The sequence below is a fragment of the Salvia splendens genome, chromosome 11 (assembly GCF_004379255.2).
Source record: "Salvia splendens isolate huo1 chromosome 11, SspV2, whole genome shotgun sequence".
In the NCBI taxonomy this organism is placed as follows: Eukaryota; Viridiplantae; Streptophyta; class Magnoliopsida; order Lamiales; family Lamiaceae; genus Salvia; species Salvia splendens.
In genome coordinates, this window is record NC_056042.1 from 17,456,443 (window position 1) to 17,472,640 (window position 16,198).

General features: G+C 39.8%; 1 protein-coding gene across 1 annotated transcript; it reads left to right on the top strand.

The window, feature by feature from the left end:
• Nucleotides 1–8,640: 8,640 nt before the first annotated feature.
• On the top strand, nt 8,641–10,054 carry LOC121753611 (uncharacterized protein C594.04c-like). Its single transcript, XM_042148830.1, has 3 exons — nt 8,641–8,947; nt 9,026–9,289; nt 9,375–10,054. Exons 1-3 carry the CDS (start codon nt 8,696–8,698, stop codon nt 9,843–9,845), a joined length of 987 nt encoding a protein of 328 aa, XP_042004764.1. The 5' UTR covers nt 8,641–8,695; the 3' UTR covers nt 9,846–10,054.
• The last annotated feature ends 6,144 nt before the right edge of the window (nt 10,055–16,198 follow it).

Genomic DNA, 16,198 nt, shown 5'->3' on the forward strand with positions numbered 1-16,198 from the left:
TAATTTGTTACCATTAGAGCATCCACATCCGTACTCTTGCCAGTGAGCACGGATGTGGGCCCACCTCCACTTTTTCTGTCTGCTCTTAGGCAAGAGCACAACACCCACATTCGTGCTCTTCCGCAAGGACGAGCATAAGGTTCCCACCATTCTATTATTCAATTTAAATAAAAACATTTCCACAAAATTAAAATTCATTAAAAATACCCGGAATAATATTACAAATTACAATAAAACTAAAAATTACATAATTAAATTCTTAAAAAATAAAAATTACATAATTAAAATCCTAAAAAATAAAAATTACATAATTAAAATCCTAAAAAATGAAATTTACATAATTAAACTACAAAAAAATAAAAATTACACAATTTAAGCGTAAAAATTACATCCGGGGAAGACTAGTCATCATCCGGCAATACCCCCAACGTTCTTTTGAGACCCCGTATCATCGCTACATGCGATCGAAGTTGCTCGGGGGTCATATTAGACCTATCGGCCAAATTGAGTTGGGCCAAAATCCCCCACAACGAGTTGGTGGGGGATTGTGGTGGCACATAGGGAGCGGGAGCGGGAGCGGGTTCGGGATCCGAGAGGGAGCGGGACAGGGTTCGGGTTCGGGATCGGGGGCGGATGGAGTCACGGCGCGACGGCGGTAGGCCGCCGCCTTTTCCTTCCTTGCGGTCGGCGTTGGGAACCGCTCGGGCCGGCGTCGGGGCTATTCAAGTTAGCTCCGGCAAGTTGGCTAGCCACTTCTTCGGAGCCGGCGTCGGATAGGGATACCGACCTTGATCGTTTGGAGGAGCCGCTAGAGGAGGATGTTACGCCTCCCCATACTTCGGATGCGACCGCGTCTCCTGCCAAATATTGAGGTACTTGAACGGGTTGTAGTTCATGGATTCGTAGGTCGACAAGGTGGAACTGATGATGTCGACCTCGCTCCGGCCGCTCCGCGCCGACCGCTCTTCCTGGAGGTAATACCCCTGGAACTTTTGGATTTCTTCGTTGGCTCTGTATATGGCATTGCGCACCATACTCTCGTTGCGCTCGATTGTTCCAGCCGATCGGTTTTCATTGTACCGGCCACTGATGCGCCACCAATAATGATCGCCGGATTGGTTTGTGCCAACCTCTAGATCTTTGGAGATTAACAAGAACGCTTTGAACAATTGCTCCATCTCCGCCGGAGTGTACGGTGTGCGGACACTATGAGTAGGAGGAGTCGGAGTTTGGGAGGGGCCGCTCGACCTCGCTCTAGGCTCGGGTTTCCACCTGTATTGCCCTTCGAGGGCATCTTGGTCGTCGATCGGGTAAGGCCGGTAGCCACCCGGAACTTCCGAACCTTGGGTTTGAGGAGGGGTGAAGAAAGGATTTTTAACACATAAGTGCATAAACTGATATTTTTTCTAGCAGCCATCCCCACATGTTAAGGGTCAATCCAAGCGTTTACAGACTCAGATTCTTCCCCCTCCCTTCTTCTATCTAGTCAAGCTGTCAGTTTGTCAAGATAGCCTTAAATTTTACCTCCTGTTGGATTCACTCGATCACTCATTCCTCATCAGGGATGTTAGGATCATTCACTCTTCATTTTGCCAAACCACTGATGCCTTAAGATCGATGCCACAGAATAGTTCCTTAAGGTTTTTCACTGGTTGTAATGGGGCTAGGGGATTACAGAACAGTGTATACTGGTGTGAATCCTAGGGGGCTAAGTTAAAAAAGTATGAGTAAACATGATGCGGGCATGTGAACTTAGGGAAAAAACTTGGTAACAACCTCCTCGTGTATGATTTCATCTTTCCTAATATTTTGGAGATGTTCCATGGCTAATTAGCCTTATTTTCCCTACTTTATTTTCACTGGGCCAGATAAATTTTTTTTTTCTGCCCTTCTCTTTTTTTCTATTTTTTTTATATATCTATTTTTTTCTTGGGTCAGGTCAAAACTATTTCTGCCCATTTTCTTTTCTAACTTCTTTTCTTTTTCCTGGGCCTGATGACATGTATATCCATTTTTTTCTGCCCATATTCTAACCACTTTTTCCCAGGTCAAGTTACACTTTACTTGCCCGTTTGTTATTTCTAATATTTTCTTATTTTTCCCTTGTTTCTCAATCTATCTTCTACCCCTACCATCGAACGACTCCATCCCCGCCCCCTTGTTCACATAGCATGAAGGCTAATGGTTCCAAAAAATGGAGAAAATTTAGTACATTTCACTAAGGGGTGCCCTTCCAATGAGGCATGTTCAGCAAGTTCGAAAGAATTGAGCTCAAATGGTTATCCCTATTGCCTTTAGTCCTTACTACCCGTATCATTTTTCCCTTAGCATCAATGACAGCCACTCTATTTGTGTTTAGTAGAAAGTGTTCTACTCTAGGCTTATAACTCACTTTTAAGAGGGTTTTCACAGTTAGTTCAAATTAAGGCATTTTCTATCGTTCTTACTTCTTCCAACTGACTTAGATTTATTAAGGAAAAAAAGATTCACAAATTAGCATGTATTCCCTCTTCAATTACCCTCCCTAACGGGCTTTTGCTATTTTTATACCAGTTATGCATAAAAACAGATCCTAAAATAAACTTCTACTAACTCTTAGACCTAACATATTATTTACATGCTTGACACTGACTGCACTAACTGCTCTCCCCCCTCCCACTTCATCCATGCTTGTCCCCAAGCAATCCCAATGAAGTGGAAAACAGGGCAATTAGTGGCGACATGAAACAAACACAACAAAACACAAACTTCTCACACTTAGACCAAGCATTGGGCTAAGTGTAAGAAGGTAAAACACAAACAAGACATATACACATAACAGTCTCCTCACACTTGGGCCAAGCCATGGGCTAAGTGTGAGTAGATCCACAAGAAACGTAGAAAACAAAACATGCTAAGCACACAAACTTCTCACACTTAGGCCAAGCCATGGCCTAAGTGGGAGAAGGCATAGAAAACAACATAAAACAACCTAGCATGCATACTACTTGACAAAACTAAAAACTAAGAACTAAAAAACAGAAATTAAAATTACTTGGTTTTGGGGGGGAATTAATTTTGCTTATGGCTCTTTTTGGAGTCAGCCTTCCTGGGGGTGCTGGTGGTGCTTGTCATCGTCCTCTTGCTGGTCATGGGGGTTGCATCTTCTTTGGGGATTCCTTGCTCTCTTGCTGGATGACACGGGGGTAAGTCCTCTCTTGCTGGTACATCAGCATCGACAGTTCTGGAGTTGGTAGAGCAGATTTGGCCACCCCCTGCTGGTCGGAATCCTCTGTTTCCCCTGTTTCTGACTTGCCATTCTGCTGGGTTAGGTAGTCGTCTTCCTTATTTCCTGAATTGGGAGCTTTATCCTTGGAATTCCTTGGAGGTCCCTTGTACTCTCTTCCTAACCTACGAAATTAAAACTTGAAATTCTTAAGCAAACTGGTCAAGTGGATGTAAGATCCAAAAAAAATTTTCATTTATAAACTTCTTTCCCAGATTTACTTAGAATTTCGAAAATATTCTTGGGATTAAAATTTTTTCTTTGTTTGGATTTTAATAATGAATTTCAGAAAAAACATATTCACACTATGTACAACTTTTGCTAAAGTGTTCTTGGGAGTATACTGGTTCAGTCCAAAAAATTTCAAATTCATTCCTATCTACATGACCCAGCAGATTCCCGAAGAGTACTTAGCAAACTGACCAGTTAGGCAATAATTAGGTGCATGCGTAGTGGAGTTTCTTCCATTACGCGTAACTCCGAATTATCCCTAATTTTATTATATATTTTTTTTGAAAATAAAAACTTTTTAAATAAACTTATTAGAAAAAGGGATTAAAAAAACTAAAAATCTTTTTGCAATTTTCTAATTTTTTAAATTTTTTTAATTAATTTTTTTTAAATGTTTTTGGATTTTTCTTAGAAAACTATTTACAAGAATTAAAAGTCGACTAAAAGTATTTACAAAATGATCTTCTAAAGTATCCAAGGATCATATATGCAACCATTAATCATAAAATTGAAAGAACAAGAAAACTCCCTGACCCATAGGCATTCTTTCAGCCACATGTAATCGGAGAGCTTTCCTTCTCCACTTCAGCCTTGATTTTTTTTCAACATTGGAAAACACCTTAGATAAGAAGTCTTGCCTGGACAAAAGAAAACGATCAAAAACAGAAAATTAAAGAAAGTCGAAAGCTATTTACAGTGTCATAGAAACAACATCAAGTAGATAACGCCTAGTCCCCGACAACAGCGCCATTTGAAGAGAGGATTTTTAGCACGTGTGTCGTGTGCACGTGTTCCTCCTTTCAACAAGATTTATAATTTTCCCACTTTTGCAACAAATATTACGAAGTATAAGCGGCAAGAGCAGGGTCTAACCACAGAGACTAGGGACCTACTCGAGATTGTTTCTAAGACACAATCAAAAAAGTGATCGGCTGCTGCCATGCAACGAGAGGGTTGAGTTTTAACTACTAGACATGGGAAATTAAACCTAATCTATTCTATCTACTGGGTCCAGAGAATGGAAATTGCTTGAAATATAAATGCATGCATGATTCGAAACTGAATTTAACTTTGGAACATTCACCGAATTTCCTGGGTCAAGCAAATAAGTTTCCTAAAACAGCCAGACAATAGATCGTAAGAAAAGCAGCAGAATAGATTTTCCTAAATAGCTACTGACAAGAAAGCTGTAACTAACAAACTAAAGCAGATCTGAATCTAACTACCAGCAAACTTCATCTTCTTCATGAATCCAACGGGAAATACAGAACAAAACAGAGCATTAAACACCATGAAAACAAAGCAATCTCAGATCTAAATTTAAACATGAAATTAAAGCCTAAACTAACAGATCTAAGCTACTGGGTCTAGCAGATGCGAGATCGAACAGTAAACAGCCATAATCATGCAGAATAGAAACAGAGAACTTCAGATCCACCAGCACAGATTCAGATCCACCACAATCCAACATAAAAAACGAAACGTAAACACGAAATTCAAACTAGAACTACCAGATCTACTTTCCTGGGTCAAGCAGAAAGAGGAATAAACATAGATTAACCTTGCATGCATCACCTAAACTAACAGATCTCATAAATCGAGCACGTGAATAACTAGATCTGAACCTCTAAACTACTAGAAATCATGTAAACATCATGGATCTAAACATCTAGGCCACCAATTGCGAAATGCATCCAAGAAACATGAGTAAATAGCATCATCAACATGAAAATAAACACCAAAGCTTCATAAAACCAGAAATAGGTCGAGATCCAAAGGCGGAGTCGTCAATTCCTCTGATGAAACTCGAGATCTAACTACATCGTCTCAAAAGCGGTAAACAAAGCAAGGATCCAACATCGAAGTCGTCAATTCCACCGTTGAAACCATTGAACTAAGCTAAGAAAGCAGTGAACTATCTAAACTAAGCTAAGAAATCAGCAACTCAACTAAACTAAGCTAAGAGAGCAGTGGCGTTAAGCGCCTATGAGAGTTTCCTACCTAAACTACGAGAATGGTAGCGTTAAGCGCTACCTTCTTTATTCATGCTGGTCCTTTTATATAGGGAGGCTTCAAGCTCGAATCCCTAGGGTATGCTCTTCATGATTTCACGTTTGTACCCTTAAAATAGGATCTTTTAAATCTGCTCATTTCTTCACTTTTTCTGCTCCATTTTCCCCGCCCCGGGTAATTTATGTGCGTTCCTGGGTCCGGCAGATTTTTCACGCACCTGCTCTCCTGATAATTCTCTTTGACCTAACGGATTTTTGACACTTTTTACTCTTTTTCTGCTCCTTTTGCATCTGCTCGGTCAATTTGCAGCATCTACTTGACCCAGCAAATATCTGCACACTTAATCTCAAATTTGCGCACTATCTCTGAAAAAAAGCATGTAATATCACCCAAAATCAATGCATGAAACGAGCCTTATCAAGGGGCCGAATATTCCGTTTCCGAACTAGGAAACGGTTGTGAACCAAACTACTCGGGGTTCCAACCCTGGGAGCCGGGGGTGATCGCCGTGGCCGGACATTGTTATGTTGTAGAAGTGGAAGAAAGATTGAAAATTAAGAATGGAAATGAGAGAATGTAGATGAGAATTGTGTAGTGTGGTGTGAATTTTTGAGTGTGAAAGTGGGGGTATTTATAGATGATAATGTGTATTTTTGGGGGAAAAAAATTGAAAAATAAATTAAAAGTGGGTAGAAAACGAATATAATTTTTGGGAAAGTGGGAAAATATTTTTTTTTTATTTCTAATCGGATTTTTTAATTAAAATCAGATTTAAAAAAAAATCAAATTGCGACCGCCTGCCACGTATGCTGCTCGCTGGCATGGACGTGCTCGATGCATCGAGCAGCGCCGTGCCAGCGGCATGAGCGCAGCGGCGGACAGCGGTGTCGCGCCCTGGCACGGACGGACGGAGGAGCTGCCACTCGCCGATGTGGATGCTCTTACACTTTGTACATATTTTATGACCAGTCTAGCCAATGATCAAACTGAAATACTATGAATATTAAAATATATATAATTAAATAAAGTAATATATAATAAACATTAAAACGTACTGCTAAACTGTAAGTTAAAAATATTAACAAACTTTTTCTCTACATTATTCTCTTTTTTTTAACATTTGTTCACTTTAACTATTTATTACTCCCTCCGTCCCATAAAAAATATCTCACTTTCCTTAAAGTGGACGCCACCCACAACCGGTATACTAAGACAAAGACTTTGACTTGTTACGTTTGTTACAACATTTAAATATGTAAAAACAATATGTAAATGTGTAACATAACATCATTATGACAAAAATAATTTGTTTTATTCCTTAGAAATAAAATAAGAGTTTTTACAGTATTCAATCACTCGAAAGGTGATTTCTAGTACACAAAACTCTAACAGGGTTTCGGGCCGAGTTAGGGTCAGATTTCTTATGTCCCGTGCATAACATTGGTAATACATGGTTCATTTATTTTATTTTATTTTACTGCACTTAAAGTTTTTTTTTGTGTCCATCTCTTTTTTTATATACTCACACTCTCATAAATTAAAGTTGTAGGCATCGTCTGCCGATTATGAAATGTTTCATATAGAGTGACTTGGGAGGAGTGCGTTTTTCTTTTTGTTATTATTTATAATGTTATTAATTGTTTATAATAATATGAATACTTAATGTAATTAATACATATTCTTAATCATAAATATCATTATATGCTTATCATTCTCTTTTTTTTATTCTATTTACCTTAAAAAAATTTCATTATTCGAAAATCATTTGTCTTGTGCAGCACGGGTGATAACATTAGTTATGAAAATGACAAACTTAGATAATTATTATAGATAAAGGGAATGAAATAAAAATCAATATACTCTCCCGTCCACAGAAAATAGTCTCATTTGTGGACAACAAGAGTTTTATTGAAGTAAGATAGAGAAGGAGAAGAAGTGGGTAAAGTATTTAGAGAGAAAAAAAAAGTAAGATAGAGAAGGAAAAAAATGAGTAAAGTAAGAGATGAAGTTTCTATTTTTGAAGTGATAGTACTTTTTGTGTACAACCTAAAATATTAAAATGAAATTATTTTTCGTAGATATCCTGAAATGTATCTCACTGACCATTGACATGAAAGTAAATTTGCATCAGTTATTATTAAATTATGTAGGAATGAGAATTAAAGTATATAAAAAACAACTACTCCCCTCTGTCCCATAAAAATATATGCACTTTCCATTTTCGTCCGTCCCACAAAAATATGTGCATTCCATTTTTGGAAAGTTATATCAATTAAATAATGTAGGTACCACTATCCACTAACTCTACTTTAACTACCATTCTCCTTCTCTCTCTTACTTTACCATAACATCTTCTCCTCTCTCTTACTTTATCATACTATTCTCATCCTCTCTCTTACTTTACCAATTTTGTCTTAATTCTCATGCCATATCTCACTGCCCATATTTTTATAGGACGGAGGGAGTATTAATTATTTTCTTCATCCTCTAAAAATAAAAACTAATTCCTTTTTGTATATCTTTGATAAATATAAACTTTTCGTTTATGAAAATTTCTTTCTCTCTAATGATTAAAGGTGAAACTCATATTCTACTAAGACACTTTTCTTTTTATCTATTTTTCACTTTACCAATTTTATTTTAATTATTTCAAAAATTCCGAGTGAGTATAAGACGCTGCAGTTTTTTCAAAAAGACTAAAGTCCAATTTTGGTCCCTTACATTTTCCCTAAAATTCTTTTTGATTTCTTATATTAAGTTTGTGACCTTTTGGTGCATAACATATTGTTTTGGTATCTTTTGGTCATAAACATATTGTTTTAGTCCAAAATAACCATTTTATGTTAAAATTAACAGTCAAATGTTGGACCAATTTAATAAATTAATTATAATCTAGAACTAAAGTCCAATTTTAGTCCCCTATATTTTTCATAAAATTCTTTTTGGGTCCCATAAATTAAGTTTGTAACCTTACTTGAGACCAAAAAGTATCAAAACAATATGTAAAGGACTGAAAGGTCAAAAATTCAATATAAAGAACTAAAAAGAATTGTAGGACAAGGGACCAAAATTTGACTTTAGTTTTTTAAAAATCATATCAAATTATCTTAAATTACTAGCAGAGGAACATCAGTTTTGCAAGATCCGAAAGAGCAGATGATAGTTTAGTTTGTTGGGACTATCGGCATGGAAGAGTCGAGCTGCAAACCTCACCCCAACAATCTCCGCAACGCCGCGGTTGCGCTTCTTGTTCCTCTCCCTTCACTTCTCTTCTATCTCTCCTTCCTCCGCCGCTGCTCCGCCACAGAATCACCCGAATCGCTCTCTCCCCTCTGGGCGTGGTGCTACCACCACCCCCTTCTCTTAGCCAACGCTCTCTTCTTTCTTAATGTCAATCTACTCTTTTGGCTTGTGGGTCTTCTCCAATCCAGCCACTGGGTCTGTTCTGTATTGTACCACGCTTTTACCTCGTTATTCAATTTTCCAATTTTCAATTTTCATTGTCGGTTATTGCAGATGATAGATATGTATTGGACGGTGATACCTGTAATGTTGGTACACTACTTCGCAACCCATCAAATTGCAGAATCCAATGGTTTAAGATCGAGGCTCGTGATTCTTTTGACGTGGATTTGGTCCTTGCGGCTCACTCACAGCTACTTCCGCCGCGAAAGATGGCAGTGGGGTGCACGAGAAGACTGGAGATTTAGCGATTTGCGGCGTCAATTCGGCACAAACTGGTGGTGGATGTCATTCTTTGCTGTCTATCTTTCGCAGCAGGTTGTAGTTGAACTGTTTGATGAATGTCGTCAACAAACATAATGCTTAAAAATGTTTTTCTTTTATGATTTTGATGGAATGGCAGGTTTTCTTGATCGCAATATGCTTGCCTCTCTATGTTATCCACACAAAAGACAGCCAGATTAATGCCTGGGATGTTGCTGCTGCACTAGTTTGCTTAACTGGTGTCACGGTTGCATATTTTGCTGATACGCAGCTTCACAATTTCGTTAGCTGCAACGAGAGGCGGAAACAGCTCAGACAGTCATTAGTGCCGAATCTTGATGAGGGTATGTGGTACTACTCACGCCATCCAAACTATTTTGGCGAGCAGCTGTGGTGGTGGGGATTGGCGGTCTTTGCTTGGAACTTGGATTCTGGGTGGAGTTTATATGGTGCATTCGTTAATAGTTTGTGCTTGGCCTACGTTACGATTCTTGTCGAGGAGCGGATGTTGAAACAGGAGTACAGGGCTCAGGCATACAAGAAGTATCAAGAAACTACGTCTGTTTGGATACCTTGGTTCAAGACATCCTCGGCAGGGAAAGAGAATTGAACATGATTGACATATGTCCCACGTTTCTCCGAGTATGTCCACATCTACTTTCATTGCTATTGTAGCTTTTCATTTTGTCATGTTGCTTTGTATTTGAAATGAAGTTGATTTTCTGTTAATCTCTCATGTTTCCATTGGACTTTACTTGGTATTAGCCTGGTTGAACATGTTAAGAAGATCATACAAAAATTAATCTTTCCAATTAGCTATGTTGATGAGTTATACTATTTCATATACCACTGTTACGGACGTCCTCCGTAACGAGGCCGGATGGCTAACTTCTCGGAGAGATAAGGTGATCGAACCTTCGACGTGCTCGAAGGAAAGGCCACGATTTGCGGTTCCACGGACGTTCTCCGTTGGGCAGCAAATATGGAACGATAATATTCTTGTTGCTCAAGACAAGTTTAGGGAAAATATGTAATTCATTGATTTATAGATTGGATGACTAAATATGATAACAAGATCTCCTATTTATAATAGTAGAATACTCCTACCTAACTTATTGAACAAGAAAACAAAGATATGGAAAAGATATGGTGAAATAAAAGATAACTAAATAGAATAATATCTTAAGGATATTCCCTAATAATATGTAGAGGATGATCGTATCAACTCCCCCACGGTTGAAATCCACCTTGTCCTCAAGGTGGGAACCACGAACCATTGACGAGAGTTGAAAGCAAAAGCTTTAGCTAGGCGTCTCCTCCCGGATCAAACACATATCGAACAGCTGAATGTCTCCCTTTTTCACCCTTGTCAAAAATCAACAAAGGAGACCCAATGTTGTCGGCAGAATTCCATGCCAAAATGAAAATCTTGTTCACGCCTCTCAGAATGCTCAAACATGGCGTGTCATTGCGCGGAGGGATTAACCTCGCATCGGTGTCGAGCGATGTTGATCGAGGATTCAGACGTGTAGCATCCCTAACATGCAAATCCCCATAGATACAAGCAATCTCCTTCCCATGTATTGGAAAGGACGGTGCAACTCTATTTTCAACTAATGCACCTAGATAAGCACCACCATTTTCACTAAAACAATTCCCAACAACACCGGGAGTTGTCATTCGAGCAACGGCAGCCTTCTTCACTTCCTCAATGGAATCAACCTCCTCTACATCGCCTAATAATGCCTCTTCCTCCGTCTCTTTACTCATATCGGGGCTGCACGGTGGGTCAATTTCATCACAAGATGGAACTTGTTGGTCTTCGAGTCTGCCATCTCCGTGATCTTCCTTCTCGGCGGAACCACGAGCAATTTCCACGACAAACTCGCGGCAATTGATCGAACTCCTGCTGATTTGGTGGACGTTCTTGAACTTGTTCGGCGCCTTGACCTTGTCTCTCGGCCTCAAGGATCTCTTCGACACAATCAATTCTTCACTTCGGTCATTCACGCATTGCGTCGTGCTGCTCGGCTGCGTCGTGCTGCTCGGCTCCGGAAGCTCTGCGTCGAGCTGCTCGGCTGTTGTCGCCTCCAGCTCGGCACGCTGCTCGGCTGTTGTCGCCTCCAGCTCGGCACGCTCCAGCTCGGCATGCTCCAGCTCGGCATGCTCCAGCTCGGCATGCTCCAGCTCGGCATGCGGCTCCGCTGTTGCGTCAAGTGTCGGGGGTCTCGTATCAACCCCCCCTCCGTTAAAAATCGCCTTGTCCACAAGGCGAACCTCCGGGAACTGCCTACCAATCGCCTCAACCGGTTCCCACGTTGGCGTGAACGCATCATCTTCCCACTGCACCAGGCATTGCTTCTCTGGTCGGCCCTCGCGCCAACTAACGCGTTCATCCAGCAACGCTACTGGCCGTGCCACCGGCCTATTCCCAACGAACTCCGGAGGGAGTTTCACCCCGTCTACATCACCTTCCCTAGATCCCCAATTCTCACTAGGCAAGCCACGATCCATGAGTTTCTTTGCTACTGCCTCTAATATGGAGTTCTCTGAATCACAAAGCTCTGCATCTAATATGGGGTCCTCTGAATCACACAGCTCCCCGTCGCCGTCTCGTGTTGGCGAATGCGTGTGAGTAATGACCTCTCCATAGTCGAAGGGTTGATAGTGTTCGGGCAGAGGATAACGAGTTTGGTGGAGGTGGTACGGCCGGCGCCTATCCGGCTGATACGGAGGCGGCGGTGGGTACCTATCCGACTGGTGGTGTTGTGGCCGCCGGTACGTAGGCTGGGTGTAACGTCGATGCTGCTTGTCCCAATCAGCGCCACCACGCTCAGGAAGACCGTACGGTGGTTCCGGATCAGGCCGTTGTGGCGGTCGAAGCTTCCCTAGTCGCCGGTCGTTCGTGTTCATACGCGACTCCAATATGTCCACCCGTCGATCCATACTGTCGAGGCGTGCATTTAATTTGGCAAACCCTAAAGTGATTGGGTCGACCGAAGCCTTCCCTGATTGGTCGGGACGACGCGGCTGGCCTATATGCAGCGCCGGCGTCGCTTCCCTCGTCGGCCGTTCCGACGTAGATGGGCCATGGTATGTTGACGGCATGAGTGGTAGTGCTGTGGCTGAATTTTTTTTTTTTTTTTTTTTTTTTTTTTTTTTTTTTTTTTTGGGAAATATAGATGAACGAAGATGGAAGATGAGTACGGGAATGAAAGCACCAGTTGTTACGGACGTTCTCCGTAACGAGGCCGGATGGCTAACTTCTCGGAGAGATAAGGTGATCAAACCTTCGACGTGCTCGAAGGAAAGGCCACGATTTGCGGTTCCACGGACGTTCTCCGTTGGGCAGCAAATATGGAACGATAATATTCTTGTTGCTCAAGACAAGTTTAGGGAAAATATGTAATTCATTGATTTATAGATTGGATGACTAAATATGATAACAAGATCTCCTATTTATAATAGTAGAATACTCCTACCTAACTTATTGAACAAGAAAACAAAGATATGGAAAAGATATGGTGAAATAAAAGATAACTAAATAGAATAATATCTTAAGGATATTCCCTAATAATATGTAGAGGATGATCGTATCAACCACACTGTCCTAAAATGTTTAGGAGAGCTTGGGATCATGCATATTTTTGTATTTTGCATCTCCTCAGGTCTAGAGCTAAGAATTGTGATCATGGAATCATAATGTTAAATCAATTATTTTGCATTCCAGCAACATTGCAAATATTAGTATCCTGCAATATTGAATTAAACAACCATTGCCTCTATTTTTGTCTTTGATTTAGCTTGCTTTAATTTGTTGAATAAAACAAGCATGAACTATTAAAGTCCTTAACTTTGATTCTCCCATGTCAAGTTTGTTCCTCAAAGTTCAGACTAGTCGATATCACCATGAATAAGGTTGCATTGCAATGTGGTCATAGTCTCATAGCGCATGGTCCCTCTTCACTCAAAGGTGACAGTTAAATAACGGCAAGTATACATGTAAACAAATTAGGACTTCACTGTACGAAATGAAATTTGGATTCAGACAAATCCTCATCTAGATTCTTTGGTTGTTGGGTTGTTATCGCTCTGTATTTACTCTCAGCCATTTTGGTAGTTCTTAATTTGCCATTTTGGTAGTTCTTAATTTTATTGGGTTGAGTAATTTGTGATTTGGATGCCGGGATGTCATCTTTTCAAATCATTGTGGTTGCTAATATACAGGTCAGCTAAAATGACATATTTCTTAGTCTGCACGAGATTTTAGGAGTGGTAGGTTAATTGGGATAAGTATTAAATGGACAGAGAAAGAGAGTTGGGATATGTGAGAGAAAAAATGATTTGGTGTATTAATTGAAGTATTTCCAATAAGAAATGTGTCATCTTATTATTTGGAGTGTGTCATCTAGGACGGGGAATACAACCCTTGCAAATTTTGTGCATCATATAGCTTCATAGATGTGAAATTCTTTTATGAAACGAGGATAGTAATAAGGTGAAGAGCTTTAAATTGACATCTGTCTCCAAGTTCTACATCAATTAGTGTTACTGTTAAGTGTTTTTAAACTACTCCCTCTATCCACGAAAAATAGTTGCACTTTGTCATTTTTGATATGTCCACAAAAAATATAGTCCCATTTCTGAAAACGGAAAGTTTTTCTCTCGTACTTTACTCACTTTTCTCTTGTTTCTCTCTCATACTTTACTGATTTTTTGTCATTCTCTCTTATTTACCAATTTTTAGTTAAACTCATGCCGTCCACAAATTAAATTATTTTTTTTATGGATGAAGGGAGTATTTCTTTATTTTTCTTATTTGCTTTTAACACAGAATGAGGGGTCAAAAAGCTTAAAGAAAAAGCTTATGTGCATGGACTTGGACCCATGTCAGAGTAGTTCCTCATTGGCCCAAAACGTGGAGAAAGAGAATTTTAGCACATGTTTTCATAATTAAATTCCCTTCTATCGAGATATTTGATTTACCTACGTGTCCCGTGAAGTCGCTCGGATAATTAGATCTTTTAAATTTTATGTAATTAATGTCATTTTATATTAATGAAAAGAGATGTGTGTTTTAAAAGCTCCGTTCAAATTTTCTTTGTCAGTTCTTTCTCAAACTTCTAGGTAGGTTGAACCGCATTAGGATTAGGTGGGTGGTGGGAAATGATGAAGGGTCGAGGAATAAGCTCATTTAGTTGTTCCATGACACAAGTATGGGGGGTCACTCGGGAATTTTTGTTATTATTACTCATAAGAGGTTGGCTGCATTATTCTTTTGAAATCACATGGAGAAAGATATCAGGAACTACATTCGTGCATGTGATATTTGCCAAAGATTCAAGTATGATAATAGTGTCCTCCCTGGCCTTCTACAACCTCTCCCTATACCTGATGAAGCTAGCTCACATGTCAGCTTGGACTTTTGGTAACATAACAGTTTTGATAGTAGGCTAGCTCACATGTCAGCTTGGACTTTTGGTAACATAACAGTTTTGATAGTAGTGGATAGGCTCATTAAGTATGTTCATTTTTGTTGTATGAAACATCCATATTTAGTTTTGGTGGTTGCTCAAGCCTTCCTAGATAATCTATTCAAACTACATGGCCTTCTTAATATCTTGATCAGTGCCAGGGATGTTGTTTTTGTCAGCAAGTTCTAGCAAGATTTTTTCAAATTACAAGGGATAGAGCTACATATGTCCACGGCTTACCATTCTAAAAGTGATGGCCAAACCGAAGTGGTCAATAAATGCTTACAAACCTATCTAAGATGTATGTGTGGAGACCAAAATACCCATTGGAGTAAATGAATCAGTTTGGCTGAATTTTGGTACACCCAGTTCATGGTACAACACCTGTCATCACTTAGCTATCGGATGCAGTTCCTTTGAAGCCTTATATGGTTATGCTCCACCTATTCACATTCCCTACTTTAAAGGTGATTGATGACTGAAAGCTAAGCTCGCAGGCTTGCAGGTATCGTGTTAAGCAAGGGTGTATCCTCCTGCTCAGGATAGAAGTCACAGCCGACCTGAACCTGGCATCAAAGAAATTCCTCAACCCACTTCTACAGGCTAGTATAGTGGAGGTAAGGGTCGAATCCCACAGAGATGGATGCGCTTTGGGTAATTGTGGTAATAGTCTGGAGGGGTTTGGTTAGCTACCACGCTTGGGTTGAGATTCTACCTAGATAGGAATTAAAGGTGGTACTCTGCTGACTGGGTGGTGTGAAAGTAATCGACATCTGGTTGTGTACGTGAGAGTGGGGGACAAGGTGTTTCAGGGACATGTGGAAACTACTCGGTTACTATAAAAGGCTAAACGGAATATCAGAGAAAAAAAGTGGTGGTTGGTGGCTATACTGTCAGATCTGTAGGGTACCAACAGAAAAGTAAAGGACAAAAGCAAAAGTAACTAAAAAGCTAAAGTGGTCCCAAACTTGGATGTGTATGTTGTCTTCTTCAACAAGCTTGAACAAAATCAAACAAACTCAGATTCCATAGATGAAATTACAGATTAACAACTCCACAATTCAGATCCAGAAATTAACTCACTAAAATTCGAAGATTAAACGAGCGAAATCAAGAACTACACATACTGGACGACATGCAAGATGACAGAATTCACGTAAACTCACATTTCAAACTTAATCACTTCAGAAATTAAATCTAAACAGCAACTTAACTAACAATCACAGATCAAGCAGCTTCAAATGAAATCATGCTTTCAACACTTAGAAATTACTGCTACAACTAGATCTAAGCTACCTTGGCAGAATGAAACAGATTCAAACCGAACGCGATGCATAAAAACGACTTCATTGCATAAAATGTTTGGATCCCAACAAAACACTTCAAAAGATAACAAGTATTGAAAATGCAACAGATCTAACGAAAGGAAAACAAGTAAGATTAACTAGGAAAGCCAGTAAAGATTGTTTTGCCACTCCGGGCGATGAAA